At 48.3% G+C, this 19,799-nt stretch overlaps 6 protein-coding genes across 6 annotated transcripts; 3 read left to right on the plus strand and 3 right to left on the minus strand.

The window, feature by feature from the left end:
* Nucleotides 1–1,412: 1,412 nt before the first annotated feature.
* Nucleotides 1,413–3,134, plus strand: LTR84_012228 (uncharacterized protein; the record flags this gene model as incomplete). Its single annotated transcript, XM_064855752.1, has 1 exon — nt 1,413–3,134. One exon carries the CDS (start codon nt 1,413–1,415, stop codon nt 3,132–3,134), a length of 1,722 nt encoding a protein of 573 aa, XP_064708412.1.
* An 892-nt stretch (nt 3,135–4,026) lies between these two features.
* LTR84_012229 (uncharacterized protein) lies at nt 4,027–5,598 on the plus strand (the record flags this gene model as incomplete). The annotated part of the gene is made up of 1 exon (XM_064855753.1): nt 4,027–5,598. The coding sequence occupies one exon, from the start codon at nt 4,027–4,029 to the stop codon at nt 5,596–5,598; it is 1,572 nt and encodes a 523-aa protein (XP_064708413.1).
* A 922-nt stretch (nt 5,599–6,520) lies between these two features.
* LTR84_012230 (uncharacterized protein) lies at nt 6,521–7,411 on the minus strand (the record flags this gene model as incomplete). The annotated part of the gene is made up of 1 exon (XM_064855754.1): nt 6,521–7,411. One exon carries the CDS (start codon nt 7,409–7,411, stop codon nt 6,521–6,523), a length of 891 nt encoding a protein of 296 aa, XP_064708414.1.
* A 769-nt stretch (nt 7,412–8,180) lies between these two features.
* Nucleotides 8,181–11,619, minus strand: LTR84_012231 (uncharacterized protein; the record flags this gene model as incomplete). Its single annotated transcript, XM_064855755.1, has 2 exons — nt 8,181–11,441; nt 11,497–11,619. The coding sequence occupies 2 exons, from the start codon at nt 11,617–11,619 to the stop codon at nt 8,181–8,183; spliced, it is 3,384 nt and encodes a 1,127-aa protein (XP_064708415.1).
* Nucleotides 11,620–13,150: 1,531 nt separating this feature from the next.
* On the minus strand, nt 13,151–15,602 carry LTR84_012232 (uncharacterized protein; the record flags this gene model as incomplete). Its single annotated transcript, XM_064855756.1, has 2 exons — nt 13,151–15,239; nt 15,292–15,602. The coding sequence occupies 2 exons, from the start codon at nt 15,600–15,602 to the stop codon at nt 13,151–13,153; spliced, it is 2,400 nt and encodes a 799-aa protein (XP_064708416.1).
* Nucleotides 15,603–17,690: 2,088 nt separating this feature from the next.
* On the plus strand, nt 17,691–18,785 carry LTR84_012233 (uncharacterized protein; the record flags this gene model as incomplete). Its single annotated transcript, XM_064855757.1, has 1 exon — nt 17,691–18,785. One exon carries the CDS (start codon nt 17,691–17,693, stop codon nt 18,783–18,785), a length of 1,095 nt encoding a protein of 364 aa, XP_064708417.1.
* Between the last annotated feature and the right edge of the window lie 1,014 nt (nt 18,786–19,799).

The raw sequence follows: 19,799 nt of genomic DNA on the forward strand, positions 1-19,799 counted from the left end.
GCCAGTTGTCATCTTGCAACGATCCGATCCAATCACAGTCGTCCATGGTTATGGAGGTCAGCAGAGGTTTCAAGGCTTTCCGGAACTATATGCTTGAAGGAGCGGAAAAGTGGCTCATGGAAATTTCGACAGTGTAAGGAAATATCTTGACAAATCCATGAATGATGAGATGATGGATTTGTATCCTCCGTGTGACTGACTACCAACAGCAGTGGAGCCAGAGCAGTTCGTCATGTTCTTTAATGCATCTCTTTCAAGCGTTTCATGTTTCCGTATATATATTTACGTCGACATCCGACAGGTATTCGTTCGTGCGACGTGCGATAACATTCGTCAGATTCCCAGGTATTCACTGTGCTCAACTCTCATTTCCCCTCCCACACGCACCATGAAACAAATGGGCTAACAATAATTAGTTAGTTGCAGGTTGAAACAGACCTCACGCGTGGTTGATGCGTCTTTGTGTGAAAAGAACGCCATACTGCCTATGGAGAAGGTACTGCCTGAACCGCAAGACTGCCTCTACGAAGCAGCTCTCCGACAATTGCTATTGTGGCAATCTTTATCTCTATGCTATACACAAATTTCGCCGCTATCGTACTCTTTGGAGCCATTTGTTGGATCCGCCTTCTCGACTCAATTCTGTGAGATCTTAGTGGACACACAATGAAACGACAGTATGATATGAAGGGTTCTCCCAAGACCGATAATTTGCGACGTGGAAATCATGCATGATCTACGACACGGAAGCCGGGAGTGGCCTTCAAAATGGAGTTGTGCTTAAATTGCTACTTTCTTCAAAGGCATAAAAGGTTTACGAGTCTGCAAAGTGCTAGATGAATCCCCCTTCTTTTTCCTTCAGGTAGAAATCAATGACTTGATCTAGTTACTCATCGCTCATAAGTGATTACTTATATGCATTCGCCTTTTTGCTTCATAACAACACGCAGCGCAATCTCCCTGCACGATCTTCTACGCGTCCAAGCACGGTCCGGTGGTAGCTCTCGACACTGCCTATGCAGGATGCGCTGCCTCAACGAGGCAGACCCATGGACGCGACACATGCTATGATGCGCTGCCTGGACAACAAACTGCCTATTAGGGGTGCGCTGCCTCCGCGACATGCGACGCGCAGCCTCGCGCAAACGAAATATATATTGGGTGGGAGATTTGGATATCTTCCTTCCTCCTCCCTCCTCCCCACCACAACTTCAAGACCTTCAAGCCCTTTACAACTGTTCAATTTGGATCAATCTCCAAACATCAAACACACGACCAGCCTCTACACCAACAGTCAGTTTCAAATCGAACCGCTTAACCAGCAATAGCTTTACACAATACGCGACAGCCTTGCAAGTCCAGCCTCTTTCGATATCACCCGTTCTCAAGTTGAAGCAGAGGACACTCCCACCATGGCTTCCAATATGGCTTGCATCAATCCTCAATTCGGAGCGTTTCCCCAGGGATCTCTCACTCTACTCAAAACTGGTCTTGATCTGCCCAACGTGATTGATCACTACCGACAGCAAGCTGTGGAACGTGTCCATATACTCCCCATTCCCCCAAATCGCCTTCCATGGCTTGCTCCCAAGATCAAGAGCGGTCAAAATGTCTTCATCCGTAACATGAACAATATCTTCATCTACTATGAGACCGCTTGCAAGCGACTCGCTCTATCAGGCCACACTTCAAAGGCTGAAGAACTCGAGAACCACAAACTTCAACTCAAGGCTGTGGTCGACGGCCTCTCCAGCAAGATGATCAGTGAACTCCAAGGCTTAGAACAACAGATTGAACCCCTTAACGGGCACTGTTATGACTCAAACAATCTGGCTTGCTCCCTCACCGAGGCGGTATTGATTTCACATCTGGACATCGATGCTGCTTTGGCTGAAGAGGAGTTCGAGACTGCCGACGTCGATGATCTCCAAGTTGTTGCTGGAGCTATCAGTGCTCAAGTTTCTGGAAATTTCGGCATTCCAGTTACCAAGGGTAGCGAGGTCTCGGCCAAAATCGATTTCTCAGAACATCTCACTGCCGCGAACACATCGACTGCTCTGGAAAGTTCAAATGAAGATATTCCCAACTCTGGCGCCGAAGAGCCAGAAGACTCAAGCACAGACCAGATTACTACCGACCAAAACACTCGTGCAAACTTGAAGCGCCCCTTTGATGATGTCGACTCCTGCTCCTCTGATGACGGAGTACTTGAAATTGATACTGACCCCGCCTCGGACGGAGAGCTTGAGGCTGATGGTGAAGAAGTCACAGATGACAAAGCGGAAACCACAATTATCACCGAAGCGCTTGAGGATGAAGAGGCAACTGAACAGTCCGAAGAGTCCGGAGAAAACGAGGAGACTGAGCAGACTGGGGAGACTGAAGAACACCCCTCACCACAAGGAACAGATTTGTCAGAAGAGACAGAGACTGCTGAAGAGGTTCCCGCTCAACAAGAAGACGCAGATCTCACGGGGGGCTCAGCACCACAAATTGAAATCGAAGTCGAAAATACTGAAGAATCCGGTGAGGAAGACATCTTGGAAGAACCGGTCTCCAGTCACCATACTCACACACCAGCGTCCTCTACCTCTAGTGCAGGAAAAAATGTCGAAACTCCTTCGAAACGCCTGACCGTTGACAACCTCCTGTGGGCCTCGCCTGCTAGCCAAGAAGATCTCGAGTTTCTCAGCGATGTTCAGGCTGCAGAAGACTTTCTAGCAAGTACGTCAGACGAAGATTGTGAGCACTATGTCATCAAAGTGGGTGCACTTCCAACAGAGTCCTCTGAGGTTATCTTGGAGACTACAGAACAGGCTGAGCAGGCTCCAATCATTCAGATCGAACAAAATCCACCCTTTGAAGAATCTACCCTGCTCGAAGACGGAGAGGGTGAGGAGAAGACTGAACCTGAAGCAATTAACGGCGAGAATGATGAGGACATGGAGACTCAGTTGAACAGTATGCCTGGCGCTTACCCAACCAAGCCATTCGAACGCGAATCACCTGGATTGTCCGTTCTGAAAGTCTTTGGCGCAGCGAGCGTCTTTGGAATTCCCTTTTCCATTGTCTATCCCATTACCACTGCGGTACTTCTGTATGGAATGATTCGATTTGTCCGCAGCCATCGTTGAGGTCAACAAATCGGAGAATCCGAGCGTGGCGGATGAAGAACAAGCATGTTTCTATGGAACAAAGTGTGTTCTTACATATGAGACAACGACTTGATGAATGCAATGGAGACTTGGTACGAGTTTTGATAATGACGGCATTGTTCATGGAAAATTGGATGGACAATTGATGTATGAGTATTTGCTAACATTGACGGCATAGGAGGAGCTATGTTTAATTCCATGCATACCTGTTCAGGGAATCCAAAAAGTCTGTTTTAGCCGAGTGTAAAGCACTTGATCCACAACGAAGAGATCTCTGTGTGAGAGGGCTACCCTGGGCGTTATTCCATAATAAATTGATGGTCTACAGCGCCCAAGTTGCTCTATTCACTTACAAATCATACAAGACCTTATTCATGACATAGTCCTTGCTCTCTGCAGCGTTGTGGCCTAGTTCGCATCCAGTTCTAAAGCCATCATAGCAGAAACAACGACCATGTTGTCACTGGAGGATTCACTGCCTGAGCGATCTATTCTCGCGTCAAGTTAGTGCTGTGAAGTCGCGCTGCCTGCCTCGAACGATACACTGCCTCATAAACCTACTGCCTAGAACATACAACGCTGCGGGAACGAGATATATATCTTGTGTTCCTTTCCTTTCTTTGTTCTTGATACACCTCCTTATCCAACTTTTCGACTCGTAACAGCACAACTACTCAATTCAAGCCCACCACCACCCAGATTAAAAATAGCCTATCAAGAATCACCCAACATTCAGGACTTGTCTGCCAGGGGCTGTATTCAAGATCTATGCACGAAAAGGTGGAGACTCACCATCCTCATAGGCCCTGGAAACAATATTCTTCATCCTCTTTGCAGTACTATCAACCTCTCGACCCAACAACTCACAACAATGGCTTCCTCATTCCCAATCACAGAGCCTAGACTCATGAGGGACAGCTTCAACACGGTTAACCTTGACCTACCTCGTATCCTAGCCCTTTACCGTGACGAGGCTGTGGTACGCGTTCATGTCCATCCAATTCAACCCCAGCAACTCCCACATCTCGCGTACATTATCAAAGATGGCAAGAATCTCTTCGCTAACAACATGGACAACGTCTTCAGCTACTACGAAGCTGCAATAGAGACTCTCAACGGAATCGGATACCCGAGAGAAGCAAAGGAACATGAGCACCGACGCCTCCATCTGAAGACTCTATATGGAGGTCTCAATGTATTTATGATAATGCTCCTTAGACTCGCAGAGGAACACCTTGAAACTTTGGATGATGAAGGCCGCGACTTCATCACTTTTGATTATGAAAGTCTCGAAGCCACCATCCTGCCACACCTCGACCAACTTGCTCCCTGGGAGAGAACAGAAGCTGAAGCCAAAGACAGGGCAGAGAAATCAGAGTTGAAGACTTTGATGACAATAGCTGCTTTAACCGAGTCGACTATTCAACATGAACATACCCAAGAAAAGGATGCTGAGAAGCTTTCAGAGAAAGCAGTAGAAGCCTCTCAAAAAGCCATCACTACAGAGCACTACTTTGAACAAAGCGAAAAACCAGCCAATCAAAGCGACGCTCTTGTTGATCCTGCAGAGCTCTCTGATTGTTTCGCTGGGCTCTCTGTCACCAAGCACAATACCCAACTTCCCGATAATGAAAGCAACAGACCCTCTCCAACTGCATCTCCCAGTCACATCAATGGTATAATCAGGCATCTACCAACTCTCAGCCATGGCGAGACTGATGATACATGCTCCGATGATGCCACTGGAAGGGATCAATCAAATCAGGGGAGCACCCACGATGATCTCGTTGTGGACTTCTCAGATGAAGCATTTGCTGCCTATCGAGTGCAAGATGAGGAAGAAACGGATGATGAATCTGAGATCGAATCTAATTTTTCCTCCGAAAATGGCGATAGATTCGCTGATGAGGAAGTTGGTGACGGAATGAGCAATGATGAAGATGAGAAAATCGTCATCATGGAGGAAGATAATTTGGAGAACGACGAACTGGAACCATTCCCGTCTTTTTATGAGACAGCTGGTCTCAATGAAGAGTTCTCAAAGTTCCCAATAAATGATTCAGTCCAGTCTACACATCTTTTCGAAAACACATACGATTTAAGTCCAGAACCAGAGCAAGGATCATGCACAGCGGAAACTATTGTGCTTGAACACGAAGAAAATTCAGCCGAGAAGCCTTTGGGGCTTGATGAATTGGCCGAGAGAATTCATAGAACCATTGGCAGTTGGAGCGAGGATCCCAGGGAAAACTTGGATCATCTGCCCGAGCCTCTATCCCCGAAGCGAGTCGACAAAGGCGATGAAGAGCATGGAGGACACTGGTCAGTCCCATCAATACTGGGCGCCGCGGCCGTCGTTGGGGTTCCGATGTATGCGATGTATCCAATGTATACAACTATTGCCGTGGTTGCCATTATTCGGATCGTTCGCAGTCTCAGATGATCACGAAGCTATCTGAAATATAGCAGGACGCAATGGCAAACAAGTTACCGTCAGGGTGAGCGGTGTACGTTGAGAGGCAGGTAGCCGCAGACGTGAAATGGGATGGAATGGAGTTGTATAGAGACCACACTGGAACCACGGGGTTGAGTTTTGCCCCTTATCAAATCCGTCAACATGGTATTCGCTCCACATAAGGGGTTCCGAACACGCAGAAGGCACTTTTTGCCATCGCGGAAATCATCAGGAGATCAAAAGTTGTCAGCCTTACAACAGGCGCATCGTATACGCAGAAGGCATCCTTTGCCATCGCGGGAATCATCGAAAAGGAAATGTCAGTTTAATCTCGCCATCATGGGGTAGATAGAGCATTGTTTGGAGGAATGAGAGAGTGACAGGCTCCAGATTGAATGTTTTGAATGCATATGGCAATAGCGACAGCGCAGGCTAGGTCTTGCAGCAGAGTTCTTACTCAAATGAGCGCCGTTGCAATGTCTGTGCAATAATCTTGGGGTCTCTGACGGATGAAGCGAGAAATACAGGTCGAGCTTTTCACGGAACAATGATCTTGATTATCCAATTCCATGCTTTGTTATCCATTGTTCTTTGTAGTGATCCCTTACTCTAGCGCCAGATCGCTGTCTCATCGAGATTTTGGTCTTGCAAAAGCTGTAGCTTTGAGATGTGCTGTCTATGTAAACATCATGTTCCCTTCCCAATATCAACAAGTCCAGAACACTTATGCACAAGATAAATCCCATAAAGCAGATCACCAATGCCGATTAATACCAACATCTCACAAGAGATGGCCTTGACAAGCCAGACCAACATGCTGTGTGCATCTAGCGCATCATAGCCCCAGAAATGGCCCAATATCAGGTCAAAGACGTTCCGTTCCGCCCTGAGTCCCTCAAAATGGCTACCACTAAATGCTAATGTTAGTGTAATAATCACTCCAGTCAGAGGAGTCATCAGAATCACTATCATAACCACCGTGTCGACGTCGACGTCGCGTGCGACCAGCTCCTCGAGCATTTCTGTTGCGATCGTTTTGGCGTATAGCTCCTTCGAGCCCTCTGGCCGCCCGCTCTCTGATAGAGCCAGAATCGGAGCTGTCGGCCGGGCTGCGGTGGCGACGGCCTCTTCGGCCTCCTCCTGTGCGTGGTCTATTGCGTCTTCCACGGCGACCTCTGTGGCCAACATCACCGGTGCCAGCAGCAGCAGCACCGCCAGCACCACCACCAATATCTCCTAGGTCTCCCATGGCTCCAGGACCTCCGCCGACAGGGTCAGCATCCAACGCAGCTCCACCTCTGCCATACTCTCCCCGAGCCCAATTACGCAGATTTCCGCGCAGGCCATTAATCCTGCCTTCCCTCTCCCCCAGAGCACCCAGCCCACCCAAACCTCCCAAATCCTCATCACTGTCCAGGGGACCAAGATCTTCAAACCCCCTTGCACCTCCCAAGTCATCCCTATCATCATCACTCAAGTCATCATAAGCCCCGAACCGACGCCGACGCGGATGCGGATCGAAATCCATATCCCACAAACCATAATTGTCTCCAACCCTATCCCTGCCCCTGCGACCACCGAGTGCTCTCCCAATGGGAGCCCTCCCGGCCGGAGCTCTCTCATTGTCGGAATGACCACTGTCACTGCATCCATCACAGTGGAATTCTTCGCGAAAGTCTCCATTGTCATCCGTGAGGATGCCCCTCATCGATGTCGGGATGATGCCGGCTTCCAGAAGCATTTCATCCACGTCGTCGACCGCCCGCACACCGGGTGGAAGGCGGATTCTGTTGCATGGCATCCTTGGGCGAATTTTAGATTGCGTTTAGGGAATCTCAAAGACTTAGTCAACAGGGACAGAGTCTCCAAGGCCTAGAGTTCCAGTGTTCAGGTAATGAATGAACCCCTCAGATAGGTTGAGTTGTGCTTTCTTGACTTCAGGGTCCTCGATGTCAGGGGATGAAAATTGTGGGATAACAATGTGGGTTTCTTTTCTTCAGGAGAGAATTGCCATGGGGAGGAAAAGGTTCAAATTGATAGTAGATGATGACAGATTTATACTCACTGATCCCCAGGTCCAAACGCTCTCAGGCATCAGCCTTGCCGTGAACATCAGGCGCTGCTGGTTAGCGGGACTGTGAGATATCTGGGTCGTGAAGCGATGCTTGTGCCATCTCACTTTGATGCATGCTGGGACAAATCGGTGTTTTCTTCACAGTGACGCCCTCAAGAGATCACAGTATAAACCATGGTCGAGGCTCCTCCGCATTATTCCTCTGTGATGTGGCCGAAGGAGGAGTTTTGACGGACGGGGAACCATTTGCATATTCAGAAGAAGACCTAGCATCTGCAGAAACGTTGACCTTGACAAGCGTTGCCCTGTTACAGGGCGCAAACGTCAAATATGACACCGATGCATTTTGAACACATTGAATTCATTGCTGTATATTTTAGCTACTGTACAAGCCCCGTCAATTTGACGCATCACACCTTATGTGTCGTACCAAGCACTCACCATTCGGTGAACAATCCAATATAATTCAAGCGTCACGATTGTGACCATTCCCCATTCACAACAATGGCAAGCTGACTCCATTACCAATCTCACTTCCAGCCCTGCTGGCTCTCATACTTTCACGTTCCTTCATGGCACGTTGATGATATTGTCGTTCCTGCTGAATCAGAAAGCCACGTTCACTCTCTGGGCGGGGTCGAGCACTGTCACCGAAGGTGATTTCGACCTTAAATTTTAGAAAGCCATCATTAAAATCGAAGATTGTGATGATATCGTCGGTATACAGTTGGCCGAATAAAGCGGCTTCACCGTTTATAGTCTCCTTCTGGAGTTGAACACCATTGACCAGGATGGATTTACTGGCTGAGGTAGAAATCAAAGTTCGCACGCCCGGCGATTGAGTCCAGTCCCCCCCGTCCAGGATAAATTTCTCAATACCTGGAGCCCAAAATGTGATCTTCATTGCATATTTTGGAATGCGGGTGTCTTTTCGATCAGGATAAGGGACAGTGCAGTCAATTCCTCGACCCCAAGAGGTGAGACGATCTTCCAGGTTGATTGTTAGATTGGCTGAAGAGCCAGGGATTGTGGTTAATTTACCAAATCGCTTCGGAGGCTTGATGAATTGCAGACTTGAATTGGTGAGTGGATCATGGATCAGTCGGTCAACATTGTCGTGACTCTGGATCGCTTTTCCAGTCTTCGCGTCGATAGTGATTGCCAGCTCAACAGACGGAAGACGCACCCGACTATTGGCGTTCCCACTGAATGTTTCTGCCTTCGTGCCGATTTTTGTAGCTCTCGAGGCCTTGCGGGCTTCAATCTCAGCATCGAAGTTTTCTGGGTCGTTTACGAGATCAAGGTCAAACTGACGGGTAAAAAGGGGTTCCCGGGTAGAAACTCGTTCTTCGAAGTGACGAGTAGTGTCTGCAACTTTTGTATCCGCTGCATGACTGGAACCGGTCCACGGAGAAAGTTCCCGAGTTTGGGGTGTGACAGGGTTTGGTGACTCCGAAGTTGCAGCATCAGAAGCTTCCGCGTCTGGGGAGGCCATATTAAGTTGACCGATCTGTTGCTCTGCCCCCATAAGGCTCAAAGCTGATCCAGCAAAAGTGTGCGGAATGCCAAGGGTCTGAGGATATTGCAATGGTTGGCCAAAGTTGTCTGCGCTTTTTGTGTCATCCACTTCACCACCACGAGTGACAAAATCATTCACGCTAATCTGCTCAACACGGTTGCGGATTTCTGGAACATCGGCCTGCACCTGTGGACGAAGGGCACCGCCGAAAATCCCCGAACTACGTAGTACGGATGGAGTGACTTCTCCGAAGAGTCGCTCTGCCGGAGCTGTTGGTGCTACCGATGAAGGCAGTGGCGCAAACGTGGCACCAAGATTAGGTAAAGCAGGATATGTGACTTCGTCATTTTGCGAGTTGGCTCTCAGTCGCTTGGCTGGTCGATTTGGGGTTGGCACTGATGAGGGTAATTGAGTCAGTTGTTGAAGATTGTCAATAAGATCGTCGTCAAGCAGATCTTCCTCGGCTTCATCCAGAATGCCCAACTCTCGTTCGTTGCGTGAGAGGACTGATTCTGTATCTTCATAATCGAAATGATCTTTCACATGGCGTAGCCAAGGGTGTCTGAGACATTCAGATTCGTTTGGTCGATATCTTGGGTTTCTATTGAGAAGTCTCGTGATGAAATCAATGCCGTATTCTGAAGTGCCAGCATCTCTGAGTGGTTCAAAATCGACATCCTTTGTCATGATATTGCTGAGCATTTGTGCACCTCTGTCATCGCCTCTGCCTGTAATGGGAGGTTTGCCACAAAGCATATGGAAAATGACAGCCCCAAAGGACCACATGTCAACCGATTGGTCGTAAGGAGACGGAGGCGGTTTGTACGATGGCTCACCAAGTCGACGTCTCTTGGTGGATGAGCCTTGAGTATAGTTCTGATAATCTGGGTACACTTCGGGTGCACAATACAGGAGTGTGCCACAGAATGTCTTGAGAAAAGTCTCCTGATCTGTGACACATTTCGACAAACCAAAGTCCGACAGTTTAACAATCATAGGGTCTCGAGAGGCAATTAAGATGTTGTCTGGCTTGATATCACGGTGCGTGATGTTTCTCCGATGAAGATAACCAAGCGCGTGCATCATCTGGCGTGTGATTTGTTGGGCATCAGGCTCTGCAAGTTTGCCTCCTTGGCGTCTCAATTCCTGAGACAACTCACCATGTGGGACAAACTCCATCAGAATGTAAATATAGTGTTGGACGTTGTAAGAATCGACGTAATTTACGATGTTCGGATGCGACAGAGATTTCATGATTTGCAACTCACTGTCGAATTTGGTGTCCAACACTCCATTCTTGAGGAAGCGGCGTTTGTCCAACTCTTTGGCGGCGTAGACATCTCCTTCTTTCTTGGTCTGGATTCTGTAGACAGTTGCAAATGCACCCTTGCCCAGACAGCCAGTAAAATTGTATTTGGTCCCACCGTTCCAATGGTTACCATATGAATTTTCACGCATTGAAGCAAAGTTGGCCACTGCTCCTCGGTCGGACAGATATTTTCTCAGCTTTTCTTCGTAGAGATCTTCTCCATCCCCACGATTGGGAATTCGAACCATAAATTTGACTTCTTCTTTTGTTGTTCCGGCAAGCACACAAATGATTGAACCGTTCTTGAGAACGGTTGTTGCAGGCTTCACGAGTGGTCGACCGCCTCTGCCACGTGTTGTGAGGTGAACATCATCGACAATTGTTCCGTTTGTGGACAAGTCTTGAATCATAAGACTGCCCTGACTGTTGACAAAAATCTTGAAGTGAATCTTGCTAATCAAGTTGTCGTCCAGAGCGGGAGTGAGGAGAACATCACACATTGACCCATTCCGGCCGAAACGAAAACCATCCTTGATGGTTTTGACTTTCGATGACATTCGGAGCGCAATGTCTCTACTGGCTCCCCATAATTCTTCATCAAACAAGAGTTCTTGTTCGTCAACGTCTTGCAAGTCTGCATTCTGCAAAATGTGTTGAGGAGAGAGAATGAGGTTTGCCTTGACAGCTTCGATTGCTGCTTTTGAGTTGGGATGGAGGAGACATATCACATCTGTGGCATCCTCCTCGGAAACGTTGGATAAGTTCCTGCCGAGTCTCCGCGGATCTTCAACTTGTTGTGTAGCTTGCTGAGTAGGCTGGGATGAACCCATCATGAAGGTTGAGACTGAACCAGTCCAATCAGGAGGATACCGAACCTCTGAAAGGGTTGAATGCTTTAGTTTTGCAATGCGTCTTCTTCGAGAACCTCTCTTTTTGACAACGTCAGGAATGCTCATTACTGAAGAGACAGGCCTGATTACTCACCGGAACGAACGCTGCAAGATCACCAATTCGGTTTTCGTAATACTCTTCAGGGACTATGATTGTCTCCTGAGAAAGATTGAGTCGGCGATACCCATATCCCTCAACGAGATGATTTGCTGCCATTTTGTCAGTACTTGGTATCATGGTTTGAAGGACAAGGATGGTCGCCCTGGAAGAAAGGGACGAGGAAAAAGAGTGATAGAAGAGAAAGGGCGTGTTAGAAGACAAGAACAAGGTGGACAGTCACTCGCAGTAAACTAGGCCGCGCTCAGGCAACGATGTCATGAAATAGTCACAAGGCTGCGTCAACGGTGCGCTGAGATAACCTTACCTTGGATATTTCCACCACCCTACTTCGAATGATGGTTCAAGACTTTTACTACAACACAACAACAGCCCAGTTAGCATATCCTCATAACGAACTGCAGTTTGCCCTTCCGAAAACGAGATCTCTCCTTTCAATATGCAAGATGTAGGTCGTGCAAGTTTGGCCAACGCCGAAGAAGCCTGGAGACGGTCCGCACTCCTGTTGACTCCTATGTCTCGACGACGTTGGCCGAGCAGCAACGACAACGAGCATCTGCTGCAGAACAAAGGACCCAGCCAGACCAGACTATACGTCTTGGACAATGGAGCATTCTCATACGAGATAGTCTTCCTTGTTTCCAGCCTTGTTTTCGAGCCACCAACCCTTTGAAGATCTCCCAGGACTCGACATCTTTCTTTGCACGACGATCTGCCTTTGCCCAAGGGATGGAATGGAAGAGCGTACCTCGAAGATATTTTTGATCGTCGACACCTGAACTACCAATAAACCATCAGCAGCCACTCAACACTGTGCAGGGGGATCGACGTACCTTTCTTCACTCAAGACCTGAGCCACAGCAGTCCTGACAAATGCGTTCCTCCCAGCAAAAGAAGCGAGTGTGCTAGATGGAAAACCCTCAAGGAACTGTCCTTGACAACAGCAACAGCCAGAGAAACAACCCAGTATCGCTTGCAAAGTGAACGAGAAATGGAGGCTCAAAAGAAAAAGGCGGAATGTACGTACAAGTGACAGTGTGGAAGTGCAGAGCGCAGATGATGAGGTCAAGATTAACCTGCAGTCGCTAGAGAGAATTTCCCCACCAACCGATCCGATTGCTGAGACCCCTGCATCCGAAAGGAAGGCGCCCTGGCGGCCCCAAAAGAATAATAAAAATCAGGCGTCCTCGCACGCGGCAGGCACGCGCGTGGGTGGCGTCAAACAATTCTTAGGCTGTGCAAGCGTGATGGATATAAGCGTGGCGTGGGCTGCTTCTCGGGCGTGCCGTGCCCATGCCTAGAGCACGGCTTCCGCCTCCCCGTTCCTGGCTAACGTAGTGTGTTTCTGGGCGCCGTTGATCTCGTCCAATTGTTAAGAGAGCTAGCTTGCTGTTCGGCTGTACAACAAGGGAGGGAGTATTGTCCAGGCCGAATCTTTGGATTCCTTTTCATGTCTAGGCATCATTATCCAATGCACTCCGTACTCGGTAGTAAAAGGAGTCTCTCAGCTGATCAAACTTCATAGTTTCAAGAACATAGTCTAGATCAATGTCATGGGGACCACGGGATTAACACACAATGCCTCCACAGCATCAACACTTCCATTCTACGAGTACACAAATCCAGGTTCTCAATCCATGGCTAACGCTTCTTGGGCCAGTTGATCTCTTCTTCGGATCTCTTCTTGTCTACGTTGCTTTCTCCGTGTCTTCATACCCATATCATCATCTTCAGCAGGCGTTTCAATTGTGTCACTTTTCCTTGCCCTCGAGGTCCTCGCAACAGGAGGGGTCTGTATGGTCGTAAGTGTCTCCGGAGGTATAGTCGCTTCAGTAGTTGGTACCTGCTGTATTTGAGCGACTGTCTCCCCAGACACTGTAGCGTCATTTCGATCCCATTCACCAAGAATACTATCCTCGGTAGGGCTGGCCTGTGAATGGTCTTTGGCATCTAGAGAAGGGCTAGGTAGTTGAGTCAGTTCGGGATCCACAAAGACGCTTGAATGCAGTGGCTGCTGAGAGTCCGGTGCAAGAGTTATCCCGACTCTGGCAAGAATCTCGAGTCTTTTTTTCTCCCTTTGCCGGACTCTGGCTTCGTCTACGGCCGCCTTGTATTCAGGATTGCTGGACTTATCTCTAAGCCCTATCCAATGTCCGAGTCCAAGTTCCATCAGTTCGTTGTTCAAGATTTTCTCCGTACTCTGCATAATCCGGTCAGGGCGAGGCTTTTTGACACCATTCATCACGTCTGCGAGAGAAACAGGTGTAGCGATACGCACGTTTTCCATGCCGCCAAGGTCAAGTTTCCGTGGAAGAGTCCGGCGTCGGGTGGCAGGTTCAGGAGCTAAACTACGAACATTATGTTCAAGTTCGTAGTCAGTTAATCTCCTCGAGTTGCTCCTCATTGTCCTTCGAGGTCTCTTAAATACGCTCTCGGTCTCTGGGTTGAGAGCAGCCGAGTCTTCTTCATCCCCAAGAGCACTCTCCATGTTGGCATTTGTTCCTGCCGGTTCTGGCGGTTGAGTGTCCGCTGTCGTGTCGTTGGCACCTAGACTAATTCGACTGCTTGTGACGGGCGCACCAGATGGTGGATCTGCGAATTCGTCGTCACTGAACTCAATGTAGCCAGCGTGGGACAGTCCTGTACCTTCAGAACGCTGCAGACCCTGACCAATAATCGACCCATCTTCCGCGGCTGGGTTGCCCTCTGCAGGCAATGGAGGTTCCCCAGGGTCCTGAGTTGTTGGTTTTGGGTTTGAGAGCAAGACGTCAGAGATATCTTGTGACTCATAGTCAATCATATTGCCCTCGTCATCATCGTAAGTCATCTGGTTGTTGAATTCTGTATCCATGGCTGTGTCATCCAACGCAGCGCCAGTATACTCTTGCTCGGATACTTGGCTGCTATGTGTCGAAATGATGCTCGACTGTGGTGTCAATATAGGCCTCGAAGATGCCAGGTCTTGGTTACAGGCTGGAGGTCGACTGGTGTGAATGTCATTGGATTGCGAATGGCCAGGTCGTGCGAAGTCATTGTTACGTTTCCTTTTGCCGAGGGCGTTGAGGCTTTCTGTTTCTGCTATTATTGCTCTCGGAGGGGATTTGATGACACCAAGCTTCGCTTTTAATGCTGCATTTTCAGTCCTTAAGTTTTCCAACTCGCTCGAAAACGAGAACACATTATTTGTGAAAGTGCACATCTGCTTCAGATTGCTGTCAAAGCTGGTTTGATCTGGCCCTTCAGCCAATTTTGTCAGTAACTGCGCTTGTAAATCACCAGCTGTAATTTGCAGATCGTCCAAGTCCCCGCGAAAACTAGCCAGCTCTTCGGCAAGAGCCTGAATCTGAGCATCGCGCGTTTTATTGCGTTGATCGCTGGCTGCGATCTTTTCCTCCTGATGCCTAAGCCTCTCACTTAGCGCGGCAACTTTTATATCAAGTGGCTGTTCAGGCTCTGTGAAAGACAGATTGGCAAATATCGAGGATTCTCGGCTGCGTAGCGGGGTCTGTGAGGACAGCAATGTGCGCGACGGTGTAAATGAATTTCGCAAGGGAGCTTGTGACGATCTGAGACCGGAAAGCGATTTTGGTCGCGGAGGCACACTGAAGCTACCACTTCCATGCGGTGGCTCTCCCAACGAGCTGAAGACCGGATCTGTCCGCAGGTCATTGTCGCTTCTTCGGAGGTAGGTTCTCGATAACTTGTAGAAATATTGACGGCTGCATTCCGCGTGTCAGTGTGAGTTCCCGGTTCTAGACGCTCTCAACTTACACCAATTGCGCCTGCTCCGGCTTTGGGGCAGCTTTACAATACTGTGCTACTGGGGTTGAACATTTCTTGCAAAAAACCTCTGCCATTGTGCAGCCTTCGGCGGCTTGTTGAACCGCTCCATTTGGAACCACTTGAGTTTTCTGACCAATTTCAGTGGCACGATGTTGACCGACGCGCGCTGGTCGCATGTACGAGGACGTTAGTCGAGTCCACTCATTCTCGAAAACACCAAGCTGGCTGTCGCAATGAGTACAGAAGAGGTTGACGGTCACGGGCTTCAGATGAGGTGTGCGTTGGAGTGATTTAGCCATTTTGAGGTCGACATGGGATGGAGTATGGTCTTTATCGAAGCGGATTTGATGATAGAACAAATCGTGCGAGGCTCGAGCACGATAGCGAGGATTGAAGAGTGGGAGGGGCGCGTCTAACCCTTGCAGACAACGCGGACGCGTGCTTGCCTATTGCCGAAAAGGCAAGTGCGACCGAACAGTGAAGTGGTTGCAGGACTTGGCGGCTCAAGCAATGTAAAAACAGCGAGTCGCAGCTCACGTGGGCGCTCACAACGACCGTGCCGCTTTTGACAAACTACTTCTTCGCAACTCACCTCGACTCACCTCTGCAACTCACCATTCTCTCACCCTCGCCGTGCCGCTCCCATGCGTCCTGAAATTCTGTCTGCACGTCCTCCCCTCAAACTAGGACCTAATTCTGGCGACCGTGGGTGTATGCTATTCTTGGTCCTCTTTGATGGGATTCTTCCCTCGATTCCCTGCCGCCGTGGGAGTCCACTTCCTCCTTTTGAAATCCCCCTTGAGTTTGACTCTGATGGAGTTCAAAATGGCGCCCAGCCCGGGTCCCAGCATGTGAATCGTAAACTTCTCTCTTCTTCACCGTCGTTCCCAATCGCCAGCTCTTCTATCTCCGTCACCGTTCCCATTTTTCCACCGCCATCGAGCGCTCGACCCGTCCTTCTACGGCTATGGGCGGGTGAAACATCACACGAAGAGTCTATGGATTATTGGTGTAAATACCGTAGCTAGAATTCCGTTCTGATTCCACACAAGAACCGTATCAGGAGTGAAACGTGCAGCAAATTTCTCATTGAACCGGTATTCAATGAACACACCTCAAGGAAAGTATGGCTGCAACTAGTGTTATCCAAGGCCCTAGCCCATGACTCGGTCAACCAGGCTCTGTTTTCAAAAGGTCTTCTATGATCCTCAAGTTGGGAAATGTCTAAATGGCCCAATCGAACAATTGCCCTTGAGATGTTAGAATTCTTGAAGATCAGGCCGCCCAAACCAGGCTCACTGGGCGTGCAGCGTAGCGTCGCTAGTTCAAAAGTAAAAATGGCAGCCTACAACGAAGAAACCACTTAGAACCTAGCACCTGCAGGTCAATCGATACGACCGAGGAAGTCGAATAAAGTGAGAGGAACAAACCATGGCACTTTTTCAGGATACATAAATACTACTACCTAAGCAGGTAGGTGTATCAATCTAGAAGGACAAGATATCCGTTCCGTTGGAAAGTGGTCATCAGCTCGAGAGAGCTCGCACCGATTTATTCTTCTATCCTTAGGCCGTGTGTCTTCCTAGTTGAAAATTTCGGCTAGGTAGACCAAAAGTCACCTGAGATATTTCTGTGAGCCATATTAGACTGCGACTCCGTTGTTTCTTTCAGCTATGCACAAGCCTTGCCCCTGAGGAGAGCTAATTACTAATTAGAGTAGATCCAACGCTAACTTAGAGTCCGACTTCAAGTTATCCTAAGATGGAAAATGCCACATGCAGGGCTTGTAAGCGCCTTCGCTGCCTAAATGCAAGGGCGCTAGCCAGACCCCCGATTGATACCCGAATAACGACGCTCCTGGTCTTCGAAGTGGAGTGGGAAACTACATGAATTTAACTCATTACCCTGCGCCCAAGGGAGATGGCGACCTACTCATCTTTCATGTTCCCGATGAAAAGTATTAGACTGGACTCCCGAGGCTACAATGCACCACCCTACTTCCCCAACATTCGTCTCGTACGGCACGCGACCAAACGATCGTGTTAGAGCTCGACAAATTATCAACAAACATGTTTCAAAAATCTCGAGAGAAACACGACACCAATCAAAGCGTTCGTTGAAGGCGCCTATTCCCGCCAGCACAACTATTCAGTTGTACCTGCTTCACGGGAAACAAGGTTTCATATTACGCCCAGAAAACAAAACATTGCCTAGATCACTAGGTGTTTCGCCTATTTATCCTTACACATCTAACACCGGAAAGTTGTCAAAGGACTGGGAAGTTTGTCATTATTGTAAGACAGATTTTTTGCAATTCTGAATTCCCCTTCGGCTAATAACCATGAGATTTCAGTGTACTGTCTCAGCAAGACAACGTAGCACTTGGGATGACTTCAGATCAAGGCCAGGAGAGGATAGCTGCATTTCTGAGGTGGGCATGTGTTTTTGATCTTATCTTTCATGCTTTGGTCACATGGACACTATGCTGCCTGCCAGAAAGTCAGCAAAGTACTAGCGAGGCTGGAAAAAGACTTCTACATCATCGCCAACGCCTTCTCAACAAAATCAATGAGCAGCTCTCTCAGAGGAAAATCGATGATGTTCTGATCCAGGCTGTGACACTCCTGATTCCGGTCGATGATCATCTCGGTTACACAGAATTTTCACAGGCACATCTAGCTGGAATCGAAACTATGATAGAATGTCGCGGTGGTTTGGCTCTAGTTGGCAGTTCGGAACCCGCCATCGGGGTACAACTTGCAACATTGGTATCCATCAGTACGACTAAACTTAGCATCAACACTTCACCGCAGAAATTATACGCCAAATCCCCCCTCGTTTATCCTTCTATACCATTCTCGCCGTCAATATGCGAGGAGATTTCCAGACTCCCTTCAGGTTTTGCGGACCTCGCCCTGAGTGGGCAGATCTCGATAGAGATGATCCGCATAATTATCGCATTTGATCTGTGGCTACAAGATCTGAGTAACAGTCCTGACAGAACCGACCGGGGAGCGTGGCGGTTCACAGTGCCCTCTGGACTTAATGATATAGAGAAGCACATCTGCATTGCTCTACTTTGTCTAGCAGACGATGTGACATCGATGGGTCTATACTATGGCGCATTGATATTCAGGAAACCTCAGAAGCGTGCAGAGTCGCTGTTTAACAATGCCAGTTTGTGGCATTCACAAGAACAAGCTGATACTATTGTATGGCTCGCGACTGTCATAACTACGCCTTTGAGACCTGAACTTGCCCCCTTCAAGGCTCGTCTGCTGCTTTATGAGCGGATTTTACGAGCCAGGCCTTTATTGAAACAATGGGTAAATGTGGAGGTCATCTTGAGAAGGTTTTTTTACTGTGAAGAACGAGAGCGGACATGGAAAGATAGCTGGGAAAGTGTCAACAACCATAACAAGAGCTTTCCTCCCGTGACTAGCAAAACTTTGATTCCTATATCAGAGGCTGCAAGTGTATGACTTGCCATCATCTACACTCAAAATTCTCAGAATTTTCGAGTTAAGAAAAGCCCCTCCGCAGTGAACAACAAAACACCATAAAACTTAAGGAAAATGCAGATATTCATGTCGCCTATATCAAATCTTCCACCCTACGGCTACCAAGCTGCTTTGGATGCGATATAGGCTGATGACAATGTTAAATTCTTCATTCATAAAATCCGAACTTACTAGTAACGTGCCACGGCAACACTCAGCACCATCTACCGCTGTAATCTCACTCCTTTGTCTCCGTCCTATAGTGCTAACTTCGAACTCAAAGTAATTGCTGCATGTTGAAAGTTAGTTCGTTCCCAGTGGTGAGATGAACCTCAGCTGTCAATATCCTAGATTGGTCATCGCCAAGTTTCAAAGCCAGACAGTGGTTAACGAGAGACGGGTCCCATGGGTCCATATGCTCACTCCTTGAGTCGAGAGTAAGGAACCACTCATCACCCCCAATCCCATCAACACTCCAAGACGTTATATAGTGGAGGCTAACTTACTGGAACCACGGGTTGATAAGCGAGGACTTTCACGTTGGATAAGCTACAGTATTAACCGTATTAGGCTTAGTGTTATAAGTCTTAGTAGGGTTAGGACCCACTGAGAGATTTCAGCTGGTGCTTAGCCTCCTTACGAGTATCTACTGAGAGTGGATCCAATCCCAGTAGGTGCACTCAGAGTGAGGACTCGTCTCTGGTCAACCGCTGAAGCCAGATTTGATTCTTGGCCCGAATTAGGTCGCTGAAAAGGCTCCCAGCCTGGAGCTTGAACAATAGTATCTGATGCTTCCATAAATTTTAGCCCGAGAGGAGTGGAAAGCACAGCCGAGCAAATCATATATTACTCATTGGGGCGACGGTGTGGGCGATACCTAAATCGGATAATGCTTAAGAGCTTGGTAGTTATATAATCATATGCAACTAATATCTCTTATGGGGTCTAAGTCAATGACATTGACTGGTGAGAGTACTTGAGATCCACTAGTACGCA

This window comes from Exophiala bonariae (assembly GCF_035927105.1).
Source record: "Exophiala bonariae strain CCFEE 5792 chromosome Unknown scaffold_7, whole genome shotgun sequence".
NCBI classification, from domain to species: Eukaryota; Fungi; Ascomycota; class Eurotiomycetes; order Chaetothyriales; family Herpotrichiellaceae; genus Exophiala; species Exophiala bonariae.